The 16,890-nt window shown below is 38.6% G+C and overlaps 1 protein-coding gene across 3 annotated transcripts in view; it reads left to right on the top strand.

Annotated features, from left to right (window-relative positions):
* The window catches only part of GJC1 (gap junction protein gamma 1), a 29,176-nt gene extending 13,692 nt beyond the window's left edge, over positions 1-15,484 (top strand). For 2 of the 3 annotated variants that reach the window (XM_075177328.1, XM_075177327.1), the window contains 2 exons: positions 10,644-10,717; positions 11,372-15,484. In XM_075177328.1, coding sequence (XP_075033429.1) covers positions 11,386-12,558 — 1,173 coding nt within the window. In that variant the 5' untranslated portion in view covers positions 10,644-10,717; positions 11,372-11,385 and the 3' untranslated portion in view covers positions 12,559-15,484. Of the gene's footprint in view, positions 1-3,332; positions 3,414-10,643; positions 10,718-11,371 lie in introns of those variants that run through there. The other variant, XM_075177329.1, reaches the window with a different exon arrangement.
* Positions 15,485-16,890: the final 1,406 nt, after the last annotated feature.

The following is a 16,890-nucleotide window of genomic DNA, read 5'->3' as shown; positions in this document are numbered from 1 at the left end:
CTACATCTTGCTCTGATTTTATTACCTTACAGAGTTTAGTGTCATCTGCAAAAATAGAAACTTTAAACCATCACCAAGGTCATTAATAAATATATTAAAAAAGTGGCCCCAGCACGGAACCTTGAGGTACTCCACTTAAGACTTTTGACCAATTAGAAAATGTTCCATTTATCACAACTCTCTGTTCCCTATTCTCTAACCAGTTTTCGATCCAAGTACAAATGTTGATTCCTAGACCCAGTTCCCTTATTTTGTAAACCAACCTCTTTTGTGGCACTGTATCAAAGGCCTTTGCAAAATCTAAGTAGACCACATCATCTACTGTGCTGCCCTTGTCTAAGTTCCCACTAACTTCCTTGTAGAAACTAATTAGATTAGTTTGACATGACCTATCCCTCACAAATCAATGTTGATTCCCACTAATTACCTTATTGCACCCCCTTTTAAACAACGGCACCACATCTGCTATTCGCCAATCCCTTGGTACTGAGCCTGATGAGATTGAATCTATGAAAATTAAGAATAGCGGTCTAGTTATTTCTGAGTTTAGCTCCACAAGGACCCTTGGGTGTATGCCATCTGGACCTGGAGCTTTATTTATCTCAATATTCTTCAGTTGTCTTTGGACTTCTTCCTCTAACAAACAAGTATTAATTAATGGTATGGTTTCATTTCCATCTTTATGTATTATTCCTACCATTTGATCCTCTCTAGTAAATACTGAAGAAAAGAAAGTGTTTAATACCTCTGCTTTTTCCTTAGTATAATTTAGCAATTCACCCATCTCACTTCTTAGGGATTCTATATTATCTTTTTTAATCCTTTTGCCATTTATATACTTAAAAAAACTTTTTGGGGTTTGTTTTACTTTCTTTTTCAACTTGTTTTTAATTTTCTAATTTAGCCAATCTAATTTCCTTTTTGCATGTTTTATTACATTCCTTGTACCTATGGAAGGACTTCTCTGACCCTTCAGACTTAAACAATTTAAATGCACGCTTCTTCTTTTGCATTTCTTCCTTTACCTTTTTATTTAGCCACATTGGTTTAGACTTAATTATTTTACATTTATTTTCCATAGGAATGAACTTATACGTGTATGTTTCCAACAACATTTTAAAGACAGCCCACTTTTCTTCTGTATTTTTTCCTTAAAAAACTTTGTCCCAGTCTATGCACTTTACAGACTCCTTTAGCATATTAAATTTTGCCTTTCTAAAGTTTAAAGTCCTAGTTGATCCCTTATACCGTTGCTTCTGGAAACTAATTTCAAATAAGACCATATTATGACCACTGTTTCCCAAGTGTTCCCTTACTTGAATATTTGATATTACGTCTACATTATTTGTTATTACTAGGTCCAGTAAAAGTCCGGTTCCTAGTTGGTTCTTCTACTAATTGGGACATGTAATGGTCTTTTAGCGTGCTCAGAAATCTATTTCCCCTAGCTCTACCGCAAGTCTCAGTACTCCAATGTCCGGATAATTAAAATCCCCCATAATTAAAATTTGACTTCGTTGTGTAGGCTTTTCATTTGCTGTAGAAGTTGGGCTTCCTCAGTCAAACTAATATCTGGCGGTTTATAGCATATCCCTATCAGCAACTTCTCTGAACTTTTTCCTCCGCTGGATAATTCCACTCGCAATGCCTCTATATTATCATCAATATTCTCGTAAATAACTTCCTGAATACTTGGTTTGATCTCTGGCTTAATATTAAGACATACTCCTCCTCCCCTTTTATTTACCCTATCCCTCCTGAAGAGAGAATAGCCTTCCAAGTTGACTGCCCAGTCATGTGTATCATCCCACCAGGTCTCCGTAATACCTATAATATCATACTGCTCATTCATTGCTACTAGTTCTAACTCCCCCATTTTACCTGTCAGGCTTCTTGGATTTGCAAGCATACACTTAAGTCTATTGCCTCCCTTAGGTATTTATTTTTGCTTTATGCTTCCGTTTCCCACCTCTCCACCCCCTTAACTCTTGTTAAATTCCTCCTTACTGCTCTCAATGTCTATCCCATAAATACTTGCTTAGGCCTTCCAAAGAGACCAATTGCTCACATTTCTCACAGAGGTATAAACCTTGGAACAATTGCTCCAAGTGTGCATACATATGAGAAGATATGCATTGAGTGAGATTATCAAGCCTGCTGCCACTCATCTTATTATGGTTAACTTCTTATAGCCTACAGTGAACTCGAGAGTACTAACCTTTGCTAGCCACTTTCCAGATTAAACCCCTTCCTTGATTTAACTCCTTACTGGATCTAACACCACACTTTAAACAAACAGCACTTGAAATCAAACGGCAGTGGAAATCACAAGCTATTTATTGGGCTATGTAGACTCTGTTCAGCAGCCGATCAGGAACATTGTAAAGGGAAAAAAATGCAGGTAGCCCAGTGACCCAGCCCAAGTGGATGGGACTATGGGACTGACACGGGGGGCTAATGCCCCCCTGCCCTTCAGCCCAGCTAACCCCTTTTGAAGAAGACAGCAGACCTCAATAAAAGAAAAAATTGTATGCCTTTTTCCCATCCAATGTATCCATATTCCTCTATGTGACTCATCCACACTGAAAGACATAAGTGTACATGATGCAGCTAAGCCTAAACATTTGCTGTATTATTATTATTATTATTATTATTATTATTATTATTATTATTAGAAAGGAAAGTGCCTTGCCAAAATCAAAATCACTCTTCTAAATAATAAAAGTTGTTGCTTTAGGTGATTTCTGAGGTTTATAATGCTTTTTTACCTGCAAATACTCTGAGCTCCTTTTATTTGTATCTTGCAACTGTTCGTGATATGAAAGTGCGAGTCTAAATTGTAGGGTTTTGTGTTTTTTTTTCCAGATATTTAGGCAATGACAAATGTGTCTAAGATCTAGGAACCATTGCTGAGATTGTTTGGTTAGTGATCTTGTATGTGCAGTCTCTTTAGTGGTAAGATTGAGGAATCTGCACACTACCATTTTTACTGTTAAGTCAGCAAACCCTTCAACACGTATCAGCTAAGAAAGATGTTTAGCAGTGACAATTGTACGTCTCTATAGTTGCTCCACTAATTAAAGAAGATGATTCTGGTGCTGCTTAGTGTTTGTCTTTTGACAGGTGTCACTGCAAATATATTCATGTTTATTCTGCAGAAATTTTAAGTTAATGTCCATATCAAATGTCCTCCTAAACCTAACTTAAAATACAGATATTATGTCAAACGGCATCACACTTGAAGGGCTGGAGGTTGCCTCTTACTTTTTTTGCTATCTTGCAGAAGATGGTGATATAATTTTTTTACTTCATTTTTGTTTTGCAAGACTGGCACAGATCTCTGGCTGTTTGTACATTACATTATTTTAGCCTTAGGGAAGAAGTTGAAGTCCTGAAAGAATGACAAATATGTGGTAAGTTAGTGTAATGCTAATTCAGTCCTGGATTTCCTTCTATGGTAATTCGTTATTTTTGTAATATTGCTGTGCAATTAATGAACGGAGAGTGGGTCTGTGACCCAGCTCTTTACAGGACACGCTTTAGCTAAATGTGAAAAAATGTTTGTTTTTTTTGTTATCCCCTTTCTGTCCTCTTTTTAAGATTAAATAGGTCATTTTCGAAAGTGCAACACATGTGACCATGCAATACATTTTTATACACAAAATAACCTGTCTGCATTGCACATACATAAGTGATCTCCTGCATTCTGTCCCTGTAAAATCATTGTTAGCCTACTCCTGCAGCATTGCAGGTCAGGCTGTAAATGTGCTTGAGAAAAAGAGTAAATATGTTAGCTTGAAGTCCTTTTTAGAACAACCCACCTAATTCTCCCAAAATATTGTTTGTTCCACTATGTCTTACATTAATCATAAGGGGAAGATCGGGACTGTCTTTATTATATGTGTCCCGTTTGTTTGAATATTTTTATTACATGGAGGTTGGAATGCAGTAAATGTGCTTGGCTGCATCAAAGGTGCCTGGAGGTTTAAAAAAATGAAAAAAGCATCCAACTGAATGTGTAGGACCACTCCTAATTACCAGCACTTCGGAGCACCCATAAATACCACCCACACCCCAAGAAAACCTGTCCTTTAGCAGAAAGAGACTATGTGGCCTGTTGCTAATCCAGTTACTCCCAATTTTACCACGTGACTCTTATTTACTTATATTTTTCAGCCCACAAAACAAAATGTTATTTTTGTATGTGGACACAATTTGAGTCGCCCATGCTTCTAGCCCACATTTAGCTAGGATCTCCTGATCCACCCAACTTCTCCCATCAGACGCAGAAAATGTTTGTACCCCCACATGTGCCGTCATCTCCATGCACAGATCCATACATGTCCCATAAAATAGCTTGCACATACATGGACTCATGTCATCACAAAATGCCATATGCACTGTGTGTGTGGGGGGGTTTTTTCCTACAGTGTATTTTACATTTCAGTATATTTTTTTGTCTCTTAATTTCTTTCCTTACAGGTGTTTGTTTTTTTGTTTTTAAATATATATCCACGTACTTAAATGTCCCTCTTGGACCATTTGGTGAAACGTGAGTAGAGAAGGACAAAATTGTCACATTAAATATTTGCCTCATTCTGCAAATATGTGATATTATTATTATTATTATTATTATTATTAGCCTTTATTTATAGGGTGCCACAAAATTTCCACAGTGCCGTAGAGAAAACAGACATTAGGCCATACAGGGTAAAACGGTCAGAATATTAAACAAACAAAAAAAAAAATACCAGTACTTCTAACACTCCAAACATAGTTTGCACATTGAAGTTGTATAATAAGAGAGACAAGCGGGAAGAGGGCTCTGCTCGTAAGAGCTTACATTCTAAAGGGAGGGCAAACAGACAGCAGGCACAAAGGGGAGTCGTATGAGGTAGATCAAGTGCAAGGGGAGCAAGTACCTGGAGGGGGATTAGAGAGGGTGAGGTAGTCAGTCATGGGGAGAAAGTTAGGTGGAAGGCTGGTAGTCTTTGAGGAACAGATGAGTTTTGAGTGCCCATTTGAAGGTGCACAAATTAGGGGATAGTCGGATGGAGTGTGAGAGGCTGTTCCAATGGAAGACTGGGGCAACCCGAGAGAATCTTGGATTCTGGAGTGGGATGAGGTGTTCAGAGTGGAGGAGAGGCGAAGGTCATTGGCCGATCGCAGGAAACGGGATGGAGTGTGAATGGAGAGGAGGTTAGAGATGTAAGAGAATCTTGGATTCTGGAGTGGGATGAGGTGTTCAGAGTGGAGGAGAGGCTAAGGTCATTGGCCGATCGCAGGAAACGGGATGGAGTGTGAATGGAGAGGAGGTTAGAGATGTAAGAGTGGAGTGGGAGAGAGCCTTGTAGGTGAGGAGTTTAAAAAGGATTCTGTAGGGAATGGGAGCCAGTGTAAGGCAAGGCAGAGAGGGGAGGCAGGAGAGGAAGAGGAGTCTCGCAGCTACATTGAGTATAGGGGGGGCAAGGTGGGAGAGGCGGTGGCCTGTGAGGAGAAGGTTACAATAATCAAAACAGGAAATTATGAGTGCATGGATAATGATTTTGGTGGCATCCTGAGATAGGAAGAGGTGTAGATATAAATGTGGGTATCTTATGTGATAAGACTCCCATTTTCTGTTTTCTATGTCACCATAAGTCTCAATTACTGAGAAACTACCTCAGAAACCAATCAGCATTTAGCTTTTGTCTGTCAAGTGCAAGTTAGACAGCGAAAGCAAGTGTCTGTTTGTTGTGATTTAGTGCAAATCTTGCTCCTAAAAGCAATGTTGGCAGATAAGCTCTGCTGAGTATACAGTGTCAGTAATGACAATGCTTACAAGCAACATAGCTTGGTTTATGAGTCCAGTAATGTCACATAAAAGTAGAGATGGGCGGGTCCGGTTCTCCGAGAACCGAACCCACCCGAACTTTGGGTATCCGAGTACCGAGCTGAGCAGCTCGGTACTCTCCCGCCCATTCCGAATCCAAATCGAGGCCGAACGTCATTGTGACGTCGTCGGATCTCGGGACTCGGTTCTCGCGATACTTCAACTTTATAAATACACGCCTCCACAGCAATCCATCGCCATTTGACAGAGGGAGAGAGCAGGGTGTAGTCATAGGCTAATTAGAGCAGGGACAGAGAATACCATATTGTTCTTGCAATTGCTCTAACCAAAATCGCTAGTGCAGAGAGGAGGATAGAGGTTTATTATTTTTTCTTCATATTTGGCACTCCCCAGCGCTTTTGGGGTGTCCCCCATAATTGTGCATTAATATTTCTGGCTGTCAAAAGTCATATCTGTCAGCAGTATCTACTAAATAATTTGTAGCACACCTCAGTGTTTTTGGGGTGTCCTCCCTAATTGTGCATTAATATTTCTGGCTGTCAAAAGTCATATCTGTCAGCAGTATCTACTCAATAATTTTTAGCACTCCTCAGTGTTTTTGGGGTGTCCTCCCTAATTGTGCATTAATATTTCTGGCTGTCAAAAGTCATATCTGTCAGCAGTATCTACTCAATAATTTTTAGCACTCCTCAGTGTTTTTGGGGTGTCCTCCCTAATTGTGCATTAATATTTCTGGCTGTCAAAAGTCATATCTGTCAGCAGTATCTACTCAATAATTTTTAGCACTCCTCAGTGGTTTGCGCTCAGAATGGATTCAAAGCAGTCCACATATGATCTAAATGAGCAACCAGGTTCTGTCACCAGTCCTGATGTTAGTGTTCCCAGTACGTCATCTGGCCAAGGCGATGTCAAACAACAGAGTGTTTTCAAATTAGTGCAAAAAACAAAAACCAAAAAAAAATTTACTGTATTGAAGCGAAAAAGAAGTGTAACTGAGCAAAAGTTAAGTGACGATAAAAAAAAAATTGCAAGCATGCCATTCTACACACGCAGTGGCAAAGAGAGAATGAGGCCTTCACCTTTGGCTATTAGTGGCAGATCCCAAAAAGTTACCCAGGCTACAATTGGTGCACAACTACTGTTACGCGTCAAAGCTGAGCTGCAAGATACCAGTGAGGCATTACAGGAGAATATTTGCTCTGATTCACAAATGACAACAATCCCTGTGGAGAGTCCATCCAACAGTGGGATGTCTAATCGTGAGCATTCTGCTGATGTGTGCCTTAATAGCCCGAGTGTAGCCGGTGATACCCAAATTGAGGATGCCACTTTGGAATTAGAAGAGGATGAGGGGGAGATTTGTGTAGGCGACGAGGGCGCTAATGATGATGTTGATGATTATGATGCAGACAGATACCAAATTGCCTTTCTCAATTTCTATTTATATTCTAGATTATATAACGGCTGAATAGTTTTCTATTTTACTCCTAGTGGAGAGAGGATCTGATGCAGACAGATACCAAACTGCCTTTGTCCATTTCAATTTATATTGTACAGTATATAACGGCTGAATTTATTAGTATTTTATACAAGTGGAGGGGGGCCTAGAGAGACAGAAACCAAACTGGCTTTCTCCATGTCAATTAATATTGTACAGTCCATAACGGCTGGATTTTTTGGTATTTTATAGAAGTGGAGGGGGGCCTAGAGAGACAGAAACCAAACTGGCTTTCTCCATGTCAATTAATATTGTACAGTCTATAATGGCTGAATTTTTTGCTATTTTATACAAGTGGAGGGGGGCCTTGAGAGACAGAAACCAAACTGGCTTTTTCCATTTCTTTACATATTTAACTATAAGTGTAGGGTGTAATATACATTCAAAGACGATGGCTGCATTGCCAATATGCATAGATGGAGAGGAAGACAATCTGTTTTGTGTGTAGAATAGGCCTACCAACGAAGAATTAAACTGTTTTTTTGGATGATTTATTACCTCAACAATTAGATTACTTGTCTCTAAAACAGTTGGAGCACTAAATTGGGTTAATTTAGGCCCAAAAACATGGATTTTCCCAAAAAATAGCAAAACAAAACCAAACAAAACCAAAACCAAAACCAAAACACGCAATGGCGGTTTTGCAAAACCAAAACCAAAACCAAAACACGACGGTAATCCAGATCCAAAACCGAATCCAAAACCAAAACACGGGGGTCAGTGACCATCTCTACATAAAAGTAATCTCCAGTGTTCTTTTTCCTTACTACTGTTTAGATTGTAGAAGATGTGGGATAGAGGGGGTCTACAATGGAATTGCTGTTTATTTTTGTGCTCATCTATTTTAATAAAATGCAGCTCAGTTAAATTCCTGACATATTTCTTCAAATCCTTAAAAGATTTACTTACCAGGATATGGTACAGTATAAAATTGGGTTACATTTCAATAAATCTGCATTTTAAACATAAAATGTAATTTTACAGAAAGCAGCATTCCCAGTTATTTGGTCAACTGTTACTGGCCTGCTGCTTTACCATTGTTGAGCCACAGAAACTGTATGCTTAAATGTTTTTCTGTAGTGTAACATCCCACAAATCTATTCTACTCACCGCTTCATAATGGCTGCAGAGGTATAGGGAAGTAGAGGGCCAATAAGAAACTGAAATCTGTGATTGCTGCTTATTATGGGCCCAAGGGGCGCATTCTCCTCTGTAGCCTTATATAGACTCTGGACATTGGCTAACTGTTTGAGATGAACTTTGGAGCCTCAGCAAAAAGTCTGCACAGAGCAGTGAGGGGAGTGCTGGGAAAGGTGCTTTTTATTTGTTTTTAATTTTCCCTGCCTGAGAGTGTAGATTTAAAGGGAAAATATACCCATAAAAACATGTTCCTTTTTAAATTGGTATTCATTTAGTTTATCAAAGCATTTCAGAGCTACACATAATTTTAATCTGGAACAATATGGTTACACCTGTTCTGTAAAGATGACAGGTCCCATCTACCAAATCTCACTGGACCTGGGCTGGCAATGACAAACTAAGACCTGTAATCTACTGTTGAATATGCGTCAAAAACACAAGGACAGTTTGCATGTGAAAATGCAGCTTTGAAGTGGCAACTTTGCCTCCTCAGTCAGACTAATATAATGATAAAGGGACCATAATTCATTATACTAAAATAGTTTAAACACAAGAAAAGTAACTAAAACAAAGACATTATTTTAATATTATTATTATTATTATTATTATTATTATTATTATTATTATTGTTAGTTTATTGCACTAAAACACTCCAAACATGTGTTCTCCCATTTATTAAGAAAATAAAAAATTCTTGTAATTCACTGGAAATATTTTTAACTTGTAATCTAAAGGATCTTCTTTAGATCCAGTGGAAATAAATTAAAAACAGCCAGTTAATCAATCACAAACTGTTTTCCATGGTAATCACAATGTGATTGCTCTCTGATGTGATCACACAGTGATAGAGAATAATTGAATCTATTGATGTGGGGGGGGGGAAACATTAACAATGCTGGGGAATTCCATTCATTTCAATGGTGTACTTGCATGTAGCTTGGAGTTTGTATGTTCTCCCCGTGTTTGTGTGGGTTTCCTCCGAGTGCTCTGGTTTCCTCCCACACTCCAAAAACATACTAGTAGGTTAACTGGCTGCTATCAAAATTGACCCTACTCTCTCGGTCTGTCTGTCTGTCTGTCTGTGTGTGTATGTTAGGGCATTTAGACTGTAAGCTCCAATGGGGCAGGGACTGATTTGAATGATTTATATAAATAAATGGTGATGATGTAGTTCACAAATCCTTTGAAACTTTGAAAGTAAGATGCTATTGAGATGAATGGGGGAAATTACAATAATATGCTGTTTAAACTTCTCATTTACCCCTAGTGAGTGTGTACACAATGTGCTTACATTGAAGTTAATTGTTTTTAAATATGGTGACCTGCTTTGAAAGCACTGAAATATAACTAAAGATGCAACACATATGCAAGTAGGAAGGCAAGTGGGTATAGAACATAGAATGGGGGTTATTTAGCGTGTTTGCATTAAAATGTTAGTCAGGCACAGTGTTTAAATGGCTAAAGGTCCACTAAGGTGCTAGGGAACCACATACTCTGGCATTGTTAGATTAAGTGTCGCCTGAATGGCATATCTGGCACATTGGTAGCTGATTAAATGTTGTGTGAATTTCTGAGGTTCCACTAGTTTCAGGAATGTATCAGTGGACAGAATCCTGGAATTGTATTTTTGAATGTAAACCCCATGAAAACCAAAAATAGAACTTTCATTTCCAAAGACAGCTTTTTTTCCTCCATCACTATTCTTTCAAGTTGAACAAATATGGGCAACAGATTATATTTGACATTGTTTGGAGCAGAACATAAATTTGGTAATTGTGTTCTTTCCCTATATTTCTAACATTGCCATACTTAAGGTCGGAAAATGGATTATTTTTGCTTGCCTTATTTCTGTAGGAGATAGGAATCTGTATAAGAAATGCACGTGACCCTTTACTTTACAAATCTAGTTAACCAATGGTTGCAGTCCGATGTGTGTAATGTATACATGGTGGGGGACAGTTATGAAAACTATTGCAAAATAAAGAGTTGATGTTGTTCACAGCAACTAATCAACCAGATTGTATCAGTCCCTTTTATTTTCATTTGATTTTGAAAATTAAAGCTAACCTCTTTCCTTTGCATCAGATTTTATAAATGTCCCCCATTGTGTATGATTTGTATTCATGAAAGTGGCTTCAAATAATAGTAAACAAGAACCTTGTTTTCTTTCAGTGGGATTTCTGAAAGCTACAGGAGAGACTTGCATGTCTCTGGGAACAGCAGCTGACAAAAGCACGGGGCTGCAGGTATCTACCAACCTCCACTGTGACCACTGATGGTGCAGAGCAGATGTTTCACTCTTCAGTATGCAATTATTCTCAACCACTAAATAGTTGGATTTCATATCTTTTTAATGAGTACAATGTGCTGCAGTTAATATGCAGGTCATCTGTCAAATGGATTTTTAGGCTCACCTGAAAAGGGTCTGAATTCAATCGGATAATTCCCTGTCATGTCTATTGCTTTGGGGCCACACACATGCTGTTATCATGCCAATTTACCAATATCGGTGAGTGTGGCCAGCTTAATAAATGTACTGCCACACTTTTATAATTAAATGACTTAAAACATTAAATACATTTTAATGAATAGAGAAAAAAGAACTTTACCTGACTCTGAAAGTCTACAAATGACTAAATTAACTAATAGACACCGCTAAGCGTAACATATTTAGGTTTCCCTGCACGTAGCCTCAGCCACACTGAATTTTATTGTACTCATTTGCTGACTTAAAAAGATCTGAGTCTGTCTTGCATTTTATGCTTTTTTTGTGCAAATGCTTATTACATCATATCTTGTTATACTTATTATATCTTATTTGATAGAACTACATGTCTTTATTAGTGGTTGGTGCCTATAGGTTCTTGCCCATTCACTGGTTTTCTCTGTTTGTGTTGAAGGAGGAAGTAGCAACATGAGCTGGAGTTTCTTGACGCGCCTTTTAGAAGAAATCCACAATCACTCAACTTTTGTTGGAAAGATTTGGCTGACCGTGCTCATAGTTTTCCGCATCGTTCTTACTGTTGTGGGAGGAGAGTCCATTTACTATGATGAACAATCTAAATTTGAGTGTAACACCGATCAGCCGGGTTGTGAGAACGTATGTTATGATGCCTTTGCTCCTCTTTCTCATGTTCGTTTCTGGGTGTTTCAGATTATCTTAGTGGCCACTCCACCTCTTTTGTACTTGGGTTATGCTGTTCATAAAATTGCAAAAATGGAGGAACGCAGCGAGTATGACAAGAGGACAAGGGATAGAGCTCTACTTTTACGTTGGAAACAGCATCGTGTCCTAGAAGAGGCGGAAGATGACAATGAAGAGGACCCCATGATGTACCCAGAGACTGAACTGGAAAGCAACAGAGGGAAAATGAGCACCAACAAGGAGAAACATGATGGTCGAAGGCGAATACGTGCTGATGGCCTACTGAGAATTTATGTACTTCAGTTGTTGGTCAGGACCATTTTTGAGGTTGGATTCTTGGCTGGCCAATATTTCCTCTATGGATTTGAAGTAATTACAAGATATGAATGCCACATAAAGCCTTGTCCACACACTGTGGACTGCTTCATATCCCGACCCACTGAAAAGACCATCTTTTTGCTAATCATGTATGCAGTAAGCTGTCTGTGTCTACTTCTGAATGTGTGGGAGATGCTGCATCTTGGCTTTGGGACAATACGTGATGCACTTAATAACAGAAGAAAACAAGTGGATGATTCTTCCTCGTATAATTATCCTTTCTCATGGAACACTCCGTCAGCTCCTCCTGGATATAATATTGCTGTGAAACCAGATCAAATTCATTACACAGAACTTACAAACACCAAAATGGCTTACAAGCAGAACAGGGCCAACATTGCTCAGGAACAGCAGTATGGGAACAGTGAGGACCGTATCCCTACTGACATAGAAAACCTTCATCGGGAAGTCCGTATGGCTCAGGAACGTCTGGAAACTGCCATCCAAGCTTACAACAGCCACAACAACCCACCTCCCATTAAAGAAAAAAGATCTAAGAAAGGGTCACATAAGAGTAGTGTCAGCAGCCGGTCCGGAGACGGAAAGACCTCTGTGTGGATTTGACTTTTCACCAGCAAAAAATTGTGACTTCTTGTCTCCGGGAGAAACAGGCAGTAGAGTGATAACTTCCATTCATGTAAATATTTTGGTTCTGTTAATGTTAGAGAAATACAGACTTGCATGTCCTGGATGTGAGGGAAAAAAAACAGCAGTCTGCTCTCTTGTATTATGTAACTTTATTACTGTGACCTGCAGTCTATCAGACAGTTCTTTCATATCTTTAATATTGCAACGTGGCTGTTATTATGATGATCCTGTTTCAATGCAGAACTTTTTTATGGTTCAGATTTAAGTCCCTTTCTTTTATACATGATATGTTTATAATCGCAGGTAGACTGCTCTGTCTCTGTCTTTCATACAGTGTGTCAGGGAGGTTCATTTATCAGAGTCTACTTGCTGCCAAACGGTTTAATATTAATAAACATAATGTAGCTTTTGTATATCAGTTTTGCAGCTTTAAAGTCTTTGATAAATAATCGCCTTAACCCCTCTGCAGCTAGATGCTTCTACATCTCAGCTGTCAGCTTGGATGTAGCAGTACAAGTGCCTTGCGTTATTGGTCTGCAGAGTGCCGTATTTATATAATTTGCAACTCTTATTTTAAGCCAACACAGCTGACCTCATGGGGGAGATTGTTCATACAGAGCTTCGTAATGGACACTTGCATTATCTTGTTGCGTTCAGTTTAAGAAGTCACTGTGAGAAAGAGGGAAAAGGCACTTGTTGATGGATACCAGATCCCTGACTTCCCCTTCCTACACATTCATCAAATAGTACGGTGGTGGGATGACGGGGAAAAATTATTTACAGTTAATTGTCAAAGCCATGAGACATGGGAACGAAAAGTGTCTTTATTTCATATTATGTAAATGTATATACCTACTTTAGAGCAAGTGCCTCCGTTCTCTAAGTTATGTAGTTTAACTCTTCTAAGTTAAATAGAATTTTGTACATAAAAATACATCCTAGATGTTGATAATAATGCAAGCTATGTGCTGATTGCACGTTGGCATCATCTGGCACAAAATTAGGCTCTATGACTTTGCACTTATATTGCTTCTATTTTACATTCCATAATGATAGTTTTCCCATTTATTGGTGAGGAAAAGTTTTCCCTCCATGTAGCCGCTGTTACTTGAAGCCAAGTACCATAGCAAGCAGAATCTTGTGTGGTTATTTTTTATTTTTATTTTATTATTTTTTTAAGACCAGACTCATATTTATGATTTTGTTTTCTATTAACCAAACATAAACACTATTGTTAAATTATTTTGTGGCAGCTTCATTCTTGTCTTAGATCCATAACTTTGCTAGATTAGCAATAATTATTTTCTTGTGTGTACGTATATGGTGCATATCTAGTCGACTTTAGACTAGCCAGGCCCCTGAACACCTTGATTCTCTTTTCCAAATCTATGCATATACAAACCACAAATCTCTACCCTGCCCTCCTCCATTTATTTATTTATAACTACAGTACATCTTTTCCACGTTTTCTTCAACTGCTCAGTTGTACAAATAATATTTTGCCTTTCTGAGTCTCAACCAAATATATACCACCATGTTGATTTATTCCCTCTGTTTTTAGATTTGGGCATTCAGGGGCTGGCTGGACAGGGGAACAAATGCCCTCCCAACCGGTCTCATAGTGGGCTACTTTGGACTTGGTAACTGGGCTACTTGCATATTTCTTTTTCCTTTTTAAAATGTGTGTAAAATGAGATAAGAACACTATAAAAATTAGGCATGACCTTCTGAAGCCGGCCACTGGCATTTTGTTACTCTAAAAAAAAGTACCCACAAAGATTTGACGACTTAGTGGTTTAATGAGTTTTGTTAATACGACAAATTTCTAATATGCTCAAGCACCAAAATATACATTACTATCTCTGGAATTGTATATATTTAATCCTGTGCATTCTTATTAATAAGCACTGTAATGAATTGGTAACTGCAGTTGCTCAGCACCTGGCTGGAGTAGCAGCCGAGTAATGTCAAATAGACTATGTTTAATGCTCTATCAGGAAACTGTTATTAGTTAGTGTGTTCGCTTTTTCTCTCTACAGTCAACAGTTGTAGGTATTATTGCATTTATTCTGAATACAATTATCTCATTAAGTGGTGTATTTATTTTTTTAATGATAAATGTGTTTTATATCTCTTTTCCTTGTTATTTCATCTGTTAATGTGTCAGCCTGTGCAGCATATACTTGTATAAAGGTATTACATTTATAGCTTACATTATCGCACTCATCACATCCCACTGGTAATGTATCCCTTTATCATATAATGATCTTCTCCATTGTCTCTTCCCCCATGTCATTTTCCCTGCTGGCATTTATTCTCCCCATTGTTCCCACCATAATTGTATCCTCCAGCCCCTTGAATGTTTCTCATTGCATCAGGTCATCCTTCTGATGTCTCTTTTGTATTCTCCCATTTACACTAATTTATATTTACCTCTTCTTCACCATGTTTTTCCATTTTGCCCACACATCTTCCTGTCTATGCTTCCGTTTTGTCCTCGGCCTGTATCAGCACCTTCATTCTGTTCTTCTGGACAAGTGAAGTCACTCAGGATTTCATGTGCCCATTTTTCTAGTGTCAATAAAGTTATGCCTCTAAAATGTTGGTAATCGGGGTAAATAGGCATTTCTTAGTAGTACATATGTGGTTTAAGGTTTAGTTGCATGTGCAGCTCTGTTTATTGTTTTGTATTCTTGTTATAATTGCATCTCATCCACCAAACGCTGCCTTTTTAATGTGAATACTTTATCAAGCATCCTTGCTGGCTTTAATTTGAATGTTATTTAGTTTTGGTTTTTTTCTGATAGCCTGCAGTGAGAACTGTAAAGATTTAAAATGTCACGTCAGATGTGGTAAAGTTGTGTCCTCTCGCTGGCTGGCTAATTAAACACATAGAACATCAGATGGGCAGCAGTTCTTTTTTGTGTCTCTGGTAAATAGAACAGAAAAGGTTTACCAGTATTGTGCTTTTTCTCATGTGAAATGGGAACATCATTCAGAAAAGATGAACATTTTGTTAATGTGACATTATTTTGGTTATACTTCTGTCTATTCACTTTCTTACTGCCCAAAGTGTATCTGAATCAGTGGGGTCAACGTGACCCTGAGATCACAGGGGCACACGGAAGATTGTCGGGGGTGGGGTTCTCCCCCCCCCCCCCCCCCCCGACCCCCCAAAAAAAACAACCCGAGAGAGCGCTGCTGCACATGCGCCCGCCCGTTTCATCAGCTCTGTCCTATACAGCAGCCGGCGGTGCTGTATACACTACAGCACCGCCGCGGATGCTTCTTTGACAGCGCCGCGGCTGCTGTATAGGACAGTGGCCACTTAGTTAACGCAGGGGGGGGTTTCTAGAGACTCAGAAACCCCCCCTGCATGCGCCACTGGATCATATAGATAAACAGTGGATGATAGTGACTCTCACATGCATCTCTATTAATGGATCTGGACCCAAGAGTCCAGTGAGTGTGCCAGGACTGATTGGTTTTGTATTGGACGTATCCTGCAGTGTCTGTTAGAGCAGAGTGGGCCTAGACCCGTATTCATCAAAAGACATATCTTCACATCCGCTACTTGTTGAATATGGCTGTGCAAATGCCTGATGTCTGTGTGTTTTCATAAACAATACACATGACTTTCGTTTGTGTTTGTTAATAAATCAGGCCCCATTGTTCTCTGACCTTGCATAATGTACATAGATTATACTAGGGATAACTAGCTTTTTACATTTTGGGGTAAATATTATGGTTGCACTTACTACATAAAAGTAGATACAGGCAGAGTCATGGACAAGGGATTTTCACTTCTATAATGAGCATGACATATTCTAAAATATGTATTCCACTAAGTTACCACACTGGCACCTGTTCATATCACACCAGAGAAAAAAGCCCCAGTGCACCACCACACCATGAGTACAAAGCATTGTAGTCAAATCTATTTTTATAATTCTCAACTTTTTGAAATGGTCTATTAAGGTCTGTTAAGAGATTGGGGGGGAAAGCCTCAATATATTAGTCTTTGAGTAGATAATCCATAGATCAACAACTTCATTATCTGCCACACAAATATTATGAGATAATTAGCAAATAATTGTTTTACATTTTCATGATTTATGTTGTGTAGAACATACACCTATAAATCACAATAGGAAATAAAATAACCGTCATCTATGTGAATGGGGCTAATTAACCCTTTAGATTTTAGCTGGCCACAATGGATTTTAACTAGCACATGCTTCTCACATGGAAAGGGTTAATGAGGCTTCTTTTTTTTATCCTATTTTCTAGTTCTATTCAGTGTTTAAA

Source organism: Mixophyes fleayi, chromosome 6 (assembly GCF_038048845.1).
Source record: "Mixophyes fleayi isolate aMixFle1 chromosome 6, aMixFle1.hap1, whole genome shotgun sequence".
NCBI lineage: Eukaryota > Metazoa > Chordata > Amphibia > Anura > Limnodynastidae > Mixophyes > Mixophyes fleayi.
This window is presented reverse-complemented; position numbering and strand designations above follow the sequence as displayed.